This window comes from Hyperolius riggenbachi, chromosome 5, assembly GCF_040937935.1.
Source record: "Hyperolius riggenbachi isolate aHypRig1 chromosome 5, aHypRig1.pri, whole genome shotgun sequence".
Classification (NCBI taxonomy): Eukaryota; Metazoa; Chordata; class Amphibia; order Anura; family Hyperoliidae; genus Hyperolius; species Hyperolius riggenbachi.
Genome location: NC_090650.1, coordinates 421,997,660 through 422,013,055, shown reverse-complemented (window position 1 = coordinate 422,013,055; position 15,396 = coordinate 421,997,660). Strand labels below are relative to the sequence as shown.

Here is a 15,396-nt window from a genome sequence, read left to right as displayed (position 1 = left end):
TGTATGTGTTACTCTTCCTGCACCAGCGGAAATCCGTAAAAAATTACGCAATGCGGCCCGCCGGCCCCGAGGTCGGCAAAAACGAAACTAGCTGACGGAGGGGGACCAGAGCAGCAGTGAGTGACTAGGAGGGCACAGGATGGCTGCATGGGGCTGGTAGAAGCCCCAGGTGAGTGAAACTCATTTTTTTTTTTTGCCTGATAACTCTTTTAAAGCAATAGTTTATTAAAAGAATAAGGTTTACTTTATCAGCCCCACATTATATTACCTTACATCTCCTCAGGCCTGGATTGACCTCTCAGGAGCCTATAGGCACAGATGTCCTGGCACCTTAGATTTTGCCATCCATGAACCTAGAAACCCCCACCGAACTGCACTGCAAGTGTGCTGGCTGGCTCAGCTTTCACTTCTTCCTTCCTTCTCTTGCCCATCATAGGTAGCTACAGATGCTCTTTAGCATTAGATAGCCTGATGCACCGTAAATACTAAGTAGCTAGAGGTGCCCCCAAGTATTAAGTAGCCAGAGGAACTTCAGTATTAGGTAGCTAGATGTGCCCCTTAGCAGTAGGTAGCCAGAGGTACCCTCAGTATTAAAGGACAACTGTAGTGAGAAGAATATGTAGGCTGCCATATTTATTTCCTTTTTAAAGGGACTCCGGGCAGTGCAGAAACTATGGAAAGATGCATATCATTTTAAAGCTCTCTTTCTCCTCCTCTTTCCAATGATATATAAACCGCCACCCTACGCCTTTTAGTTTTCGCTATTTTCGCGATCTTTATCTCAAAGTCAGCAGCTCCATTCAGCAGAAAAAGTCGCCCTGTGTAATACAATGTAACTATGGAAAGATGGATATCATTTTAAAGCTCTCTTTCTCCTCTTTCTGACGACCCCTATGACCCCTATGAATGAGAGCTGGGTGAGTAACCTCTTATCTACACTCTCATCAGGACTCTGCATAGGGAAGGAGGGAGGCGTTTGGGGAAGGAGAGTGAGCCGCCTTTCTATCATCAGGCCTACAGTGCTTTCCAGCCCTGCATCTCCTGGTTGCTTTTCTTCCCACACATTTTTATAGAACCTTCTGATACACCAAACACAGCATGGAGGGGCTCAGTGAAGTTTGCAGTGAAGGTGTGGAGGTGTGTGATCGGGACACACAGATCATAAAAGGACAGCCGCCCGGCCTCATAATCCAGATATATCCTGACTCTATTACTGCAGACATTGTCAGGTAACTGGATCTTTGTACTTTCATGTCGCACAAAACAATTGTCATGATTAAGTTTTAACAAACCCCAGGACTTGTTATTACCTCCAATCAGTGACTGCTCTCCCTTCCTCTCTATACTGGGGTAACACATTCCTACACCCCACCACTCTGATTTACTGACATCCACTTCCCAGTAATGTCTCCCTGAGGAGAAACTCTGTCTGCTCAACACCTGAGGGTATTTCTGAAATCTCTTTGGTGTTTGTGGGTGATTCTGCCTGACATCTGACCAGGATACAATTTTCATGTCATCTGATATATGTAGACTATTACCAGCTGTGTTTATATCCAGAAATATGTCTGTAGCCTCCTGTATGATGCAGCCTCCAGTTACCCCGGCTATTATATCAGATAACCCTGTGTATAATGTGTGTGAGATGAGAGCCACATCCAGATCCCGCCCATCACGTCTCTCTCTGTCCTCCTTATCCCCCTCCTCAGTGTCACACAAGTCACCTGTGTGTGATTCCTGTAAGACAGTCAGTGGGTCAGTCATGTTACACAGCTCCTCAATGTGACACATCTTCCTGGACAGCTCGGCCTTCTTTATTTCCAGCTGCTGAATGAAATCAGCCAATGCCAGAGAAAGCTGCTCCTCCTGCCTGGAGACCTCTCTCAGGACTCTCTTTTCCAGGTCGTCCAGCTGTCTCCTGAGGTCTTTAAACAGGGCAGTGACTCTCTCTGTTACACCAGATGACTTTTCATGGACTTTTCTTTTGTTCTCCTGCAGACTTTGGACTTCTTTCTCAGTCTCCTCTGTCTTAGTGATCAGTTCCTGCAGATCATTCCTTAGTTTCTGTTTCTTCTTCTCAGAGGCCTCATCCAGCGTCTCCACCTTGTGTCCCTGGTGGTCTCCGGCCAAACTGCAGGACACACAGATACAGGCAGCATCAGTAAGGCAGTAATACTCCAATATCTTCTTATGGACGGAGCATTTCCTGTTCTCCAGGGAAGTGGTGGGGTCACACAAGACGTGTTCTGGTGACTTGCTGTGGACTCTCAGGTGATTGTCACACAGAGAAGCTTCACACATCAGACAGGACATAACAGCCGGTACAGGAGAGTGAATACAGTAAGTACAGAAGACTCCAGTCTCTTCCTGATCTGGCTGAGCAGAGCGGAAACTCTCCACAATGTTACACAATGTTATGTTCCTCTGCAGTTCTGGCCGTTCCTGAAACTTTTCTCTGCATTCAGGACAGGAATAAACTCCAGCCCCCTCCTGTGTATCCAACACCAGATTTATACAGAGCCGGCAGAAGTTGTGTCCACATCTCAGGGTCACAGGATCTGTATAAATGGTCAGACAGATGGAACAGTCCAGCTCCTTCCTCAGATCAGCAGACGCCATTCCTGACAGCAGAGGAGAGAAACGAAAGTGAAAGTCTGAGAAGTGCAGAAACTAGAGGGAGTCTCACGTTTCCTGTACAAGGTGTGGTGGAGTCTAGTTAACCCCTCAGCCTTGATCAGGGCCGTGCCGACACAGAGGCCGACGAGGCTGGGGCCTCTGGGCGCAGGTCATTAGCAGTCTGAGTGAGCGCAACTTGCAGGTCTGTGTTGCCTCTGGCTGGCCGCCCCCCGGTGTGTTCATGCTGCCTGCGCCCGCCGATTCACACAGCGCTGGATAGCTGCTGCCGGGGATGATGTAGCGGGAGCGGAGTGTATACGTTCCGCTCTCCGCTTCCCTGTTGCCATGGTTACCGTCCGACTCCAGGGATGCTGCCAGCCCCTCTCTCGTAGAGCCAGCCAGCGTGTCTCTCTCAGTGACATCAGCAGCCTGTGGGTCCCGCCCCCTTGTGGCTGGTTAAACGTGCCTTTCAGCGTCTTGCCGTCTCCTATCCTGTGAGTCAGCAGCAGCTAGGAGAAGTCAGGCAGGAGACGGTGGGGTGGTGTGGTGATAGTGGATTCGGCTGTGCGAGCCGTGGCCTGTCCCCTCATAATTAAAATGTAAGTGTGTGTGTTTTGCCCCGGCCAGTAGTGTACTCGCTGCATGAGAGATACTGTTGGCAAGGGGATTGTGCAAACCAGGTCCCTAGATGAGACAGGAAGCAGAAGAGTCATGTGACTGACAAGCACACACTTCACAGACGTGCAGCTCTCAGCTGATGGTTGGGCGTGGATTTTCAACTGAGAAGCCAGAGAGAGCTGGCTGTAAGGGAGATGCTGAGCTGCCTGTGACATGGAGCAGCTCTGAGGGAGATTACACTGTGTCTGTGAGGAAAGACCGAAGCAGCTATGACAGAGCAGAGAAAAAAGTAAAGGAAACACACCAGTGAGAGTGGAGCAGGGGAAAGTGTACAGAAGCATTACAGAAGGAGAGGACAGCATTCAATTACAGAGGGAATGCAGGGGACAGATGAGGAGACTAAGCTGGGAAAAGAATGACCATTAAGAGGAAAGATTAACTCCTTGACAGAAGAGAAGACCAGGCAGGAAGAAAACACTTATGGGGGAAAGCTGTGGGCCAGAGTAAACAACAGACAAGAGGAGGCTGGTGAGATCTCAATAATGTATTGCCAGAAATGTTTTGATTCACATGTATACTTAAAGTAAACCAGAGACATTTATTTGGCAGTATTCAATGCATACCTGGGGCTTCCTCCAGCCCCATCGGCACAGATCGCTCCCACGCCGCTGTCCTCCGCCTTCTCCCTCTTTGGTATAGGGTCCCGTAAGTCTGTTCAGTCGCCGTCAGTTGGTGCATGCGCAGTGCGTTCCTCTGTCTCGCTCCCGTGTCTGGGAGCTTTCTGCGCCTTCACAGGTGCAGATTGCTCCCAGCCACGGGAGTGAGACAGAGGAGCGCCCTGCGCATGCACCAACTGGCTGAAGTTCCGGTCCTGTTACTGAAGAGGGAGAAGACTGAGGTGGGCAGCATGGGAGCGATCTGTGCCGATGGGGCTGGAGGAAGCCCCAGGTATGTATAAAACGCTGCCAAATACTTGTCTCTGGTTTACTTTAACCTCACCGAAGAGAAGCTAACTTATATTTAAATGTTTCTGCGTGTAATGTGATTTTTCTGAATAGGAAGTGTCACTGACTCCTCCTCAGAGGACCTCACAGTCTAATCCTACCATAGTCATAGTGTAATGTCCTACTATATAATTATTATCTATTTATATAGCACTGACATCTTATGCAGCACATTACAGAATACACAGTCATGTCACTGACTGTCCTCAGAGGAGCTCACAATCTAATCCTACCATAGTCATAGTCTAATGCCCTACCATATTATTATTATGTATTTATACAGCACTGACATCTTCTGCAGCACTTTACAGAGTACATAGTCATGTCACTGACTGCCCTCAGAGGAGCTCACAATCTAATCCTACCATAGTAACAATCTATTGTCCTTACATAGTATTATTATTATTAATATTATTATTAATAATAATATGTATTTTATAGAGCATTGACATCCTCTGCAGCACTTTACAGAGTACAGGGGACTGTATAGGGGAGGGAGGGGGACCGCTATATCACTAGGTAATGCTGTTAAGGGGACCACTGGAGTAGGGTATGTGAGCGCCAAATCATGGGGTGTGTGGGCCCTAGGCTGAAATTTCTCTGGTGGGCCCCCAGTGTCCCAGTCCGACCCTGTGTGTGACAACCCCTGCTCCTTAATGCAACAAGCACAGCTCCTCTCTTTTATGCATTATATGATGGGTAATATTATATATTATAATGTGACAAGCACAGCTCCTGTCTGTCATGCATTATATGATGGATAATATTACATATTAATGTGACAAGTACACCTATCAGCTACTGATTATATCCATACATGATGCATTATATGATGGATAATATTATACAGTGTGTCTGTGCACTGTCATCAATCATGTCACTCAGGTGTCTGCTATCCATGGGTTTGAACAATGCACATTATTTTGGGGTTGTCGATTCCTATTTCTTGTGGGTTTATTTGGCACCTGAAGTCTGAGGGGTGCACATTGCTTAAAGGATACATCTGACCAACATAATAAAAAATTAGATTTAATGACCTGGGGACTTCCTCCAGCTCCTGGGAGCCTGTGTGTCCCTCGGGGCAGCTCCGCTTCCAGCCTGTCTCCAGTGGTCCCGACTGTAGCAGGGCACAGCTAATCTGCTTGCTATCAAGCTCCTGTCGCCGGGAGCATTCTGCGCAGACGCAGTACTTTTCCGCCTGTGCAGAATGCTCCCGGCAAAGGGAGCTTGATAGCAAGCAGATCGGCTGGGCGCCTGCGCAGTGGATGACGACCTGCCAGTTTGGCATTTGCTACAGAGGTGACCACACTAGATGGACTGGGAGAGTAGCTGCGCCCAGGGACACACAGGCTTCCAGGGGCTGGAGCAAGCCCCAGGTCAGTACATCTGTTTCTTTTTTAATTTGTCAGATGTATCCTTTAAGTTATGTACTCACCTAACGAAAGCAGGAAGATGGATCCAGCAACAAACTTGACAAGTAATCCCTGATCCATCTGCCTGCTGCCGGGTCACATGACATTACACGACGGGCTTGATCGAGAGTTCAAGCGATCGTGGTACTTTGTGCGAAAGTCTTCAAGAATCTTAAAGAACTGATCCACTGTGTCTGTCGTTCGACAATGCGCGATCGCCGCGGGGGGGGGGGGGCGCACTTGGGCAGCTCAGCCTCTGTTGGTGGTGGACCTTGTCCCGGCCCTGGCCTTGATGTATAGCAAACAAGCTGAATATTGTTTAAAGAGGTTAAAGAGGCCCTGTAGTGACCTATAGTAGAATGCAGTAAATTATTCAGGATACACACTTTTATGTTAAATATCCTGGTTTCAGTACCAAAACCACTTAATATAGCTATATGTTACTATTTATTGGTACATTGGCCTCGATTCATAAAGCATTACCTCATGCGGTAATGCTGAAAACAGCAGACTTTACCGACCACTTAGCAAAGTGTCAATTCATAAAGGCTGTTACCGCATGAAAAGCTGACATTACCGACCAGGGAGATAAATTACCGACTTGGCTGCAGTTACCGACAACACATGTCAGTAAATTGTCAGCAAATGTCAATTCATAAAGCCTTCAACAAGCGGTAAGCCTGGCGGTAGTTACCGACACCTCTTGTGAGGTCTTAACAAGTTACCGACAGCTCTGACAGCTCTGATTAATGCAAAGTGCAGAGAGCCATGTCTGTTTGATTCATCTGTGGAGAGAGCCAGAGAGCCCTCTGTGTGAATCATTTCAGCAGGCAGGGAAAGACTGTGTGACTCATCTGTCTGAGTCATCAGTGGAAAGAGCCGTCTGTGTGAGTAATTTCTGCAGGCAGGGAAAGACTGTGTGACTCATCTGTCTGAGTCATCAGTGGGAGAGCCAGAGAGAGCCGTCTGTGTGATTCATTTCTGCAGGGCAAAGAGGGAATCGGGACACTGCTCTACTCTACCGCTCAATGGGCTGCGGTAATTTACCGACCTCCAAAGGCAGCTGGGGAAATCTTTATGAATTAGCACACAGACCGGGAAAATACCGAGTGCGGCATTTTCTCGACAAGATTTTTTTTATCGCACTGCTGTTTATGAATCAAGGCCATTGCCTCAACCCTCCCACTCAAAGTGGCCACTAATGGTCCAATTTCTAGCGAAAAATCGTTTGAGCGATCAGAAATTCTGATCAGAAGAAAAATCGTTCACTACACCATCAATGAACCAACCTTTGCTTCCTACCTATCACAACCAAACAAGAAATCCAAATTTTGGTTTGACAAAAATACAGTCGTACGATTTTTTTTTATAATCGTTCATAATCGATTATGCCTATCAACTGAGATTATTTTCAACCAATCCGATCAGAATTTCTGATTGCTCTAACGATTTTTCGCTATAAATTGGACAGTTAGTGGCCACCTTAAGGCTTATCCTAGGCCTGTTTTATGAAGAATACTATGGCTTTACAAGGAGGGTTCCACAGATATCATCTGCCAGTACAAAGATGCTGTCATCTGTGATAAATTTCAGAATGTAAATCAGAGAGCTAAAAGATTTTCCAGTGGGCAAACACTGACTAAACAATTTATAAATGTGTGTATATCTATCTATCTATCTATCTATCTATCTATCTATCTATCTATCTATCTATCTATATATATTATATATATATATATATATATATATATATATACTAGCCGTTGCCCGGATATGTATTTGTCTGGTGTTAGCTCCGCCCACTTTTCTAACCCTAACACACAATTACTTTGTAAGCTTTGCAGTGTTTGGCATCAATAATTTCCATTGAAATTAAACAAATCTGATTGGCTGTGGCTCCACCCTGTTTTCTGAATTTGAACCCCAGTCACCCAATGACCAACTGTACCAGGTTTGAGGCTTGTGCCATTAACAGTGCAAGAATGGCAGCAATTGAATATTCCCCTTGAAAATCAATAGGTGAACTTTGATTGGCTTTTTAGGCTCAACCCACTTTTATGAATATTAATCCCAGTCACCCAGTGACCAACTGTGCAAAGTTTGAGAACCCTACCATTAACACAGTGTAAGAATGGCTGCAGTTTACATTTTCCCTGGGGGGGGGGGGGGGTATATAGAGATATTGGACACTATGCGTCAAAGAAAAGCCACAGATGCTATCTTCACACCTTCCCGTGGATAAATAATGGGCATCTAGAAGGGGAGGGGGTAACATGACAGCTCCTATAGCTATTAGAAACTAAGTCAGCCTACAGAAAAAAAGTGGCACTTGGTTCCGTTTACCAATATTATTTTACAACTGATTTATGTCTATGTTTGCCCAATGTAATATCTTTTCTCTCCCCAATTTGCATTCTTAATTTATCACAGATGATAATCTCTTTACTGCTGGTAGATGCATCACTGCTGAATGTTTACTGTGTGTTCTGAAGTCAGTAGAAACAATGCCTGCTCTCTCAGATTGCTCTGGGAGGAGAATTCTGTATAACTAAACAGCCAAGGCTGAATATCACTGGGTGGGCAGGTTTACATACCAAGATACAGCTAAATATAGATACAGGAAGTGTTTCTGATGCTAAACCAGGATAATTCATGTAAAAGTGGGTATCCTGAGTGATTTACAACATTCTACTATATGTCACTTCAGTGAATCTTTAACCCCCCTTGGCATTATGACTTTTTCAGGATTTTAGGGTCTATAAGCAGTACAATTTTTTTTGCATGTTTTTAGACCCTAAAACCTGGAAAAAAATCATGCTGCCAGGGAGATGTGCAGCAGCCCAGCACTAACTCACCTACCTGGGATCCAGCACTGCAGTTCTCCCTCCGTCCTCCAGCTGGCGGTGTAACTCTATAGTGAGATTGCGCCAGCTGTCGTCATGATGACAAACAATGATCTCACCAGTGGGAAGCAGAGCCTCGGATGAGAGGAAGTAGATTGGTGGCCAACGCCGGAATCCCCCGGGAGGTAAGTGAAAAACGCCCACTGTGCTCGCATAGACCTCCGGCGGCTACCACTAGTTTAGCTTAGGGTTACCGTTCCTGGCTTGATTTTTCCACCCCGAACTGGACTCTTGATTACCACTAAGTAGTGTTGGGCGAACAGTGTTCGCCACTGTTCGGGTTCTGCAGAACATCACCCTGTTCGGGTGATGTTCGAGTTCGGCCGAACACCTGATGGTGTTCGGCCAAACCGTTCGGCCACATGGCCGAACTAAGAGCGCATGGCCGAACGTTCCCCGAACGTTCGGCTAGCGCTGTGATTGGCCGAACGGGTCACGTGGTTCAGACCCGAACGCGCTCTGATTGGCCGAACTGTCACGTGGTTCGGGTAAATAAATACCCGAACCACGTCATATTTCCGCCATTTGTCTGTGGGTTTAGCTTTGGGTAGGCAGGCAGGGTAGTTCGCGCTCCAGCCACGCTAGCCAGGGTCCCCCCAGTCATTGTGTCGCTGCTGGGAATAGTAGTACACCGCTCGCTCAGCATTCTGTTTACTGCCACTCTGTGTACCTCGCTCAGCCACACTATATAGCATTCTGTTTACTGTTCTGTGTCTGCTGGGAATAGTAGTACACCGCTCGCTCAGCCACACTATATAGCATTCTGTTTACTGCCACTCTGTGTACCTCGCTCAGCCACACTATATAGCATTCTGTTTACTGTTCTGTGTCTGCTGGGAATAGTAGTACACCGCTCGCTCAGCCACACTATATAGCATTCTGTTTACTGTTCTGTGTCTGCTGGGAATAGTAGTACACCGCTCGCTCAGCCACACTATATAGCATTCTGTTTACTGCCACTCTGTGTACCTCGCTCAGCCACACTATATAGCATTCTGTTTACTGCCACTCTGTGTCTGCTGGGATAAGTAGTACACCGCTCACCCGCCACTGTATAGCATTGTGCTCTGTGTCGCTGCTGGGAATAGTGGTACACCGCTCACCCGCCACTGTATAGCATTGTGCTCTGTGTCGCTGCTGGGAATAGTGGTACACCGCTCACCCGCCACTGTATAGCATTGTGCTCTGTGTTGCTGCTGGGAATAGTGGTACTGTATAGCATTTCTGTACTGCTACTGTACTGCTGCCAGTCAGCGTGTACTGTAAGGATAAGTGAAATGAGGAAGAAATCCGGTGAAAGAGGGAGGGGCAAGGGAAAAGGTGTTCCCCCTGACGGTTCACGTACAGGCCACAGGGGAGCACCCAAGAAAACCCACTCAATACCGCCCATGTTGTCCAGGACAACAACCCTCACAAATCCAAAAGAACAGGACCAGATAATTACTTGGATGACCTCTCAAGCGTCCAGCAGTGGGTTAAGCAGCACCAGCACATCACGCACGAGGTCCGAGTCCTCAGCCAGTTACAAGGAGCCAGTGGGCACAAAGCTGACACAACTGGCAGCTACACCACGCACACAACTGCCAGATAACCAGTCCGATGAATTACCTCAGGACACAATGGGGTATTCGCAGGAGCTATTCCCAGCCCAACAAACTTCCACCTTTCAAAGGTCAATGGAGGAACAGCCAGAAATGTTGTGCCCGGATTCACAACCATTAACTGTGGGAAATGCACCGCGCACTGAAATACAAGGCGAGTCCGAGGAGGACTCGGAAACCCAAATCCCAGAGCAAGTTGGGCAGGAGGGGTTGCAATTGCAGGAGTGAGCTGCGCAGAGGTTGTTCTGGGGAGCTCTACTCCACGGCGGCGGCCCCCCACAATGACATATGACGAGTTTGAGGAGATGGAAGAGGAGGGTATGGACAATGTGGACAGAGACCCAGATTTTGTTTGTGAACGAGAACATCGCCGTCGTAGCAGCAGCACAGATGAGTCTGTTGAAGAACCCACTGCTGCACGAGTTCGCCTTGTGCCACAAGGCAGGCGGCGCGCAATTTCAGGTTCCATCACGTCTGCTGCTGCTGGGTTAGCGTTGCCGCGTGGTCCCTGTTTATTGAACCACTTATCTTTATTACATTTATGACTGCATGGCGGTACAAAGCATGCTATCCGCACGCTTCTTGTCCTCATGCAAGGCCTGGGTTGTTGTGTCTCACAAAGCGTGGCCTTCTCCTCCTGCGCCTCCTCCTGTTCCATCACGTCTGCTGCTGCTGGGTTAGCGTTGCCGCGTGGTCCCTGTTTATTGAACCACTTATCTTTATTACATTTATGACTGCATGGCGGTACAAAGCATGCTATCCGCACGCTTCTTGTCCTCATGCAAGGCCTGGGTTGTTGTGTCTCACAAAGCGTGGCCTTCTCCTCCTGCGCCTCCTCCTGTTCCATCACGTCTGCTGCTGCTGGTGCTGGGTTAGCGTTACCGGTCCCTTTTCCTGGAACCTCTTCTCTGTATTACATTTATGACTGCATGGCGAAAAAAAGCATGTTACCTGTGCAAAGAAACATGACATTTTCCACATTTAAAAGACAGTTTTTCCTTTGAAACTTTACAATCAATTTTCTCAAAAACTATAAGCTCTTTTTCAAATATTTTTTTTCCTCTTGTACCCACTCCCAAGGAAGCTTTACAAAGCATGAAAGTTCGGGTCCCCATTGACTTCCATTATGTTCGGAGTTCGGCACGAACACCCGAACATCGCGGCGATGTTCGGCGAACGTTCGCGAACCCGAACATCTAGGTGTTCGCCCAACACTAAAGGAGGTTAAAGAGAACCTGAGGTGAACCTAAAGACAAAAATCAGATATTTACCTTCCCATGTCCTCCTCCAGACCACCGCTGCTGCTTGGGAGCCTCTTCATGATCGCAACTTCACTCCTGTTAATGGGGAACTTGAGCTTAAACAAACATACTGTCATTAAGTTACATTAGTTATGTTAATTAAAATAGATAGGTAATATGATCTCTTACCTCCCCTGTTTTAAAAAAAACAGGCAAATGTTAGTGATTTCATTGGGGCAGCCATCTTCTTTATGGGGGCAGCCATCTTTTTGCTTGAAAGGAGGTGACAGGAAGCATGAGACACAGTTCCAACTGTCCTGTGTCCTGATCACCCCTCCCAGCTGCGTGCGCTAGGCTTCAAATCTCAAGTTCAAAATTTTTAAAAAAATTGCGCCAAAACAGCAGAAGGAGAACAACAACATCAGAAATCCCATCATGCTTTGCACAGAATCGGGAAAAATGTCCAGGCAGTTTTCTTCTGTGCAGCTAAAAGTGAGGCTTGGGTAAGAAAAACTAAATTCTGATGCTGTGAAACTAAAGAAACACCAAGCCTTTTCAGTGCTGCTGAGTAGATTTTTAGTGTGGAGGTTCACTTTAATGCATGAGTGCACCCGTCCTCCGCAAAATGGCTGTGCTTGGCTCAGTAGCACAGAGGTGCTTGTGTACGATCGACTTCAGCATATTGCACAGGCACGACAAGACTTGTGCATGAAGATTAGCACGGCCACATAACATATCCTACAAGCTCAGATATGTTCCTGGGGTCCACGCACAGCAATGGTGGTGGCGGTACGTTTCCGCGGCTTGATTTTGCCGCTGGATCGATTCCCGTTCATCCCCGCGGAGGATTCTCTTATCTTCTGCTCGTTTTTCCATTGTCCCACCTGCGGTATCGGTAGGTGATTGGACATAAAATATCTAATGTTCGTCTTTAGGCTTGCCTCAAGTACACTTTAGGCCGGCTTTACACTACAGATTGGTGGTAAAAAAGGTGGTAAAAAATACACTTCTGCTTATGCACGCCGCACCACTGCCATCCTTTTTAATATCCCTGCATCGCCATAGAATTACACGACTTCCGGTGTGACGCAGATCGTTGCAGGAGCCACAAGGAAACGTACGGATGCGTGTTAGATAGGGCACTTCCGGTGCAGTGTACCGCAACGTGGGGAGTGTGAACTACCCCATAGACTTTCATTGCCCAGTGTCAAAGGGCCCTTAACCTTCTTACATGCCTACAAAGACTTTCACCGATCAGGGATTTGGATTCGATCCTTCAGGCGACAGTTTGGTGTTGGGTCTGTACAGACGCATCACTGGCCTGCTTGCTAGCAATGTGTGCTGATGCTGTGGAGTGGAGAGGAGCAGGCTAGCAACACATTCAGATAATATTGGTTCAGGTGTGATATTAGTGATGTAATCCTAACCAATCCAATCAGATTAATTGAATCGATCTGATATGCGGATTGATCCAGTCAGGGGCCTTTCACACTGGGCCAGTGCGGTGCGTCAAATTGCCGCACTGCTACCACAGCCTAATTACAGTCTATTGGGAAGTTCATACTTCCCACGTTGTGGTACACTGCGCCAAAAGTGGTCAATTCAAAACTAGCGTATACCTACGTTACCGCGCAGTTCCTACGGTGACCTGCGTCGGGACGGAACTCATTTTAGTCTTTTTTTAAAGAAGTTGGTGTTGTGATGTTACAGCGCACCTGTGCGGAAGCTTATTGTAACAATATGCTTCCGCATACCCAAAGCAGGAAGTGACAACAAGTGCGTGTCACTTCCTGCTTGGCCCAATGTACTAACGTGGTGTTCCCTGAAGGCCTGTTTTTGGCGGTATGACGAGTGCGACACACCGCATCGTTGCCGCAAATTTACAGTCTGAAACCGGCCTCAAGCTGATTGTTTTGGTTAGGAGCTTTTTGTCCGTTAGTATTCCCAAATTATCATTTCTGACTGTTTGTAGAAAGAATCGTTCATAAATTATGGAAATTGTATAATTAGTGGCCACCTTTAGGGCTGGTGCACACTACAAGAGCTTTTTAACCTCCTGAGCGTCATGCCCGACACTGTGTCGGGTATGCTGCCAAAGAGGTTTTGCTAGCCTCAGGAGTCCCCCAGTGTAAACCCCCCTGAACATAAAAAAAAAGTTGGTAGGAAATTTAAAAAAAAAACGGTGTGGGATCCTCCCTCCCAAGTCTTTTTAACCCCTTTTCTCCCATGCTGGGATAGCCAGAATGCGGAGCCCCAGCTGAGTGGGGCTTCGCACCCTGAGCTATACCAGCCCGCATGGTCCATGGTATGGCGGGGCTCAAGGGGAGAGGGGCGGCCAAGCTTTTCCTTCCCCCCAAGCCCTTGTCCAATCCATGGGGCTCTTCCCCACCTCCGGTGCCCCAGGAAGAGGTGGGGGCGATGACTCCCTGGGGGAGGGGTTCATGGTGGCATCTGGGAGAACCCAGATGCCTGCCCCCCTCCCAGGAGAAATGAATATAGGGGTGCAAAGTACCCTTTAACCATTTCCACAAAGGGTTAAATGAAATAAAAACACAAACACGAAAAAAAGTCCTTTATTAATCTTAATTAACTGTAAATACTTGCCTATATCTTTAAAAAAGTTACCACACCAATATCCTCGGAAAAGGTCCTACACCAATATCTTCGGAAATGTCCCACGCCAATATCCTTTATCTTGCCATCTTTTTTAAGTTGATTGAAGATCTCTGCAGGCCACCGCCACACATGCCACGCCCGCCGCACTGCTCTCAGCTATACTAAGTATAGCTGAGAACGCGTCCTATGCGGACACTATACCGCCAGCTCCCGCTGTCCTCCCTGCCTCCCACACCTGTCACCTACACACATGCTGGCACCCAGTGCACCCATGGGTGTGGGTGGTAGGCGTGGGCAGGTGGAGAGGACAGCAGGAACTAGCAGCAAAGAGCGTCCACATAGGACGCGCTCTCAGCTATACTTAGTATAGCTGAGAGCAAAGCATCTTTAAATTTCCCTCCAAGGCTCCCCATTGGATCCTTAACCGACCAATGGAGATCCTCCTGATCCCCATTGGTCTGTTAAGAAACCAATGGGGAGTGTTGCCATTTTGATTTAAGAGCAGGGATAACCGGTCTGATGCTGTTTTCTAATCTTATCTTGTGAACTACAGCAGATCTCTGATGGAGGATAAATTCACACAGGCACCATGCTTTAGGTTTCTCAGACACACACTGTTTTCTTCTCTTCCTCTTTTCTCTTTTTGTTCTCTGAGTAAAAACTTTATTTAACACTTCCTGGTTAACAAACAGACAACCTTATCATATGACTTTAGATCAGTGCATAAGCTGTATAAGGGCATATAAAACATCACATATCTTAAAGAGAAACTCCAACCAAGAATTGAACTTTTTCCCAATCAGTAGCTGATACCCCATTTTACATGAGAAAGACAATGATTTTCACAAACAGACCATCAGGGGGCGCTGTGTGACTGATTTTGTGCTGAAACCCCTCCCACAAGAGGCTCTGAAGACCGCGGTACTGCTGGCAAACAGCTACAATGTAACAATGTTCAGAGACAGGAAATAGCTGTTATTAGCTGTCTAACAGACAGAGCAGCTAGAAACAGCTAAATAACCTGCCCACAGTAACAATGTCACCATGTAATAAATGTCAGAATGTTAATCTGGGAGAGGAAAGATTTTACAATGAGCAAACACTGACTAAATCATTTATACATAATTATGGTAAAAAATGAAGCACTTTTTTTACTACATTATTTTCACTGGAGTTCCTCTTTAACACCCCCACTTGCTCTTATACTGCTTAAGAGGAATAGTTTGGTACAGTTACATCATTAACTGCCTACACTCCAAAAATGTAATTTACAAATCTATCTAGCTTACACTTTGTTATTGGTTTAGTCATAACATCAGCTACCATTTTGTCCGTAGAACAATACTCAAGATCTATCTTGCCCTCACTTAGAACAGATCTAAGGA

At 46.9% G+C, this 15,396-nt stretch overlaps 1 protein-coding gene across 1 annotated transcript; it reads right to left on the bottom strand.

Moving 5' to 3' along the window:
* Positions 1-201: 201 nt before the first annotated feature.
* Positions 202-3,304, bottom strand: LOC137519194 (E3 ubiquitin-protein ligase TRIM11-like). The gene has a single exon (XM_068238032.1). It carries the CDS (start codon positions 2,617-2,619, stop codon positions 1,015-1,017), a length of 1,605 nt encoding a protein of 534 aa, XP_068094133.1. The 5' UTR covers positions 2,620-3,304; the 3' UTR covers positions 202-1,014.
* Between the last annotated feature and the right edge of the window lie 12,092 nt (positions 3,305-15,396).

What these genes read in the sequence shown, in the direction of transcription:
- LOC137519194 (XM_068238032.1), bottom strand. Translation starts at nt 2,619, where the DNA reads ATGGCGTCTGCTGATCTGAGGAAGGAGCTGGACTGTTCCATCTGTCTG.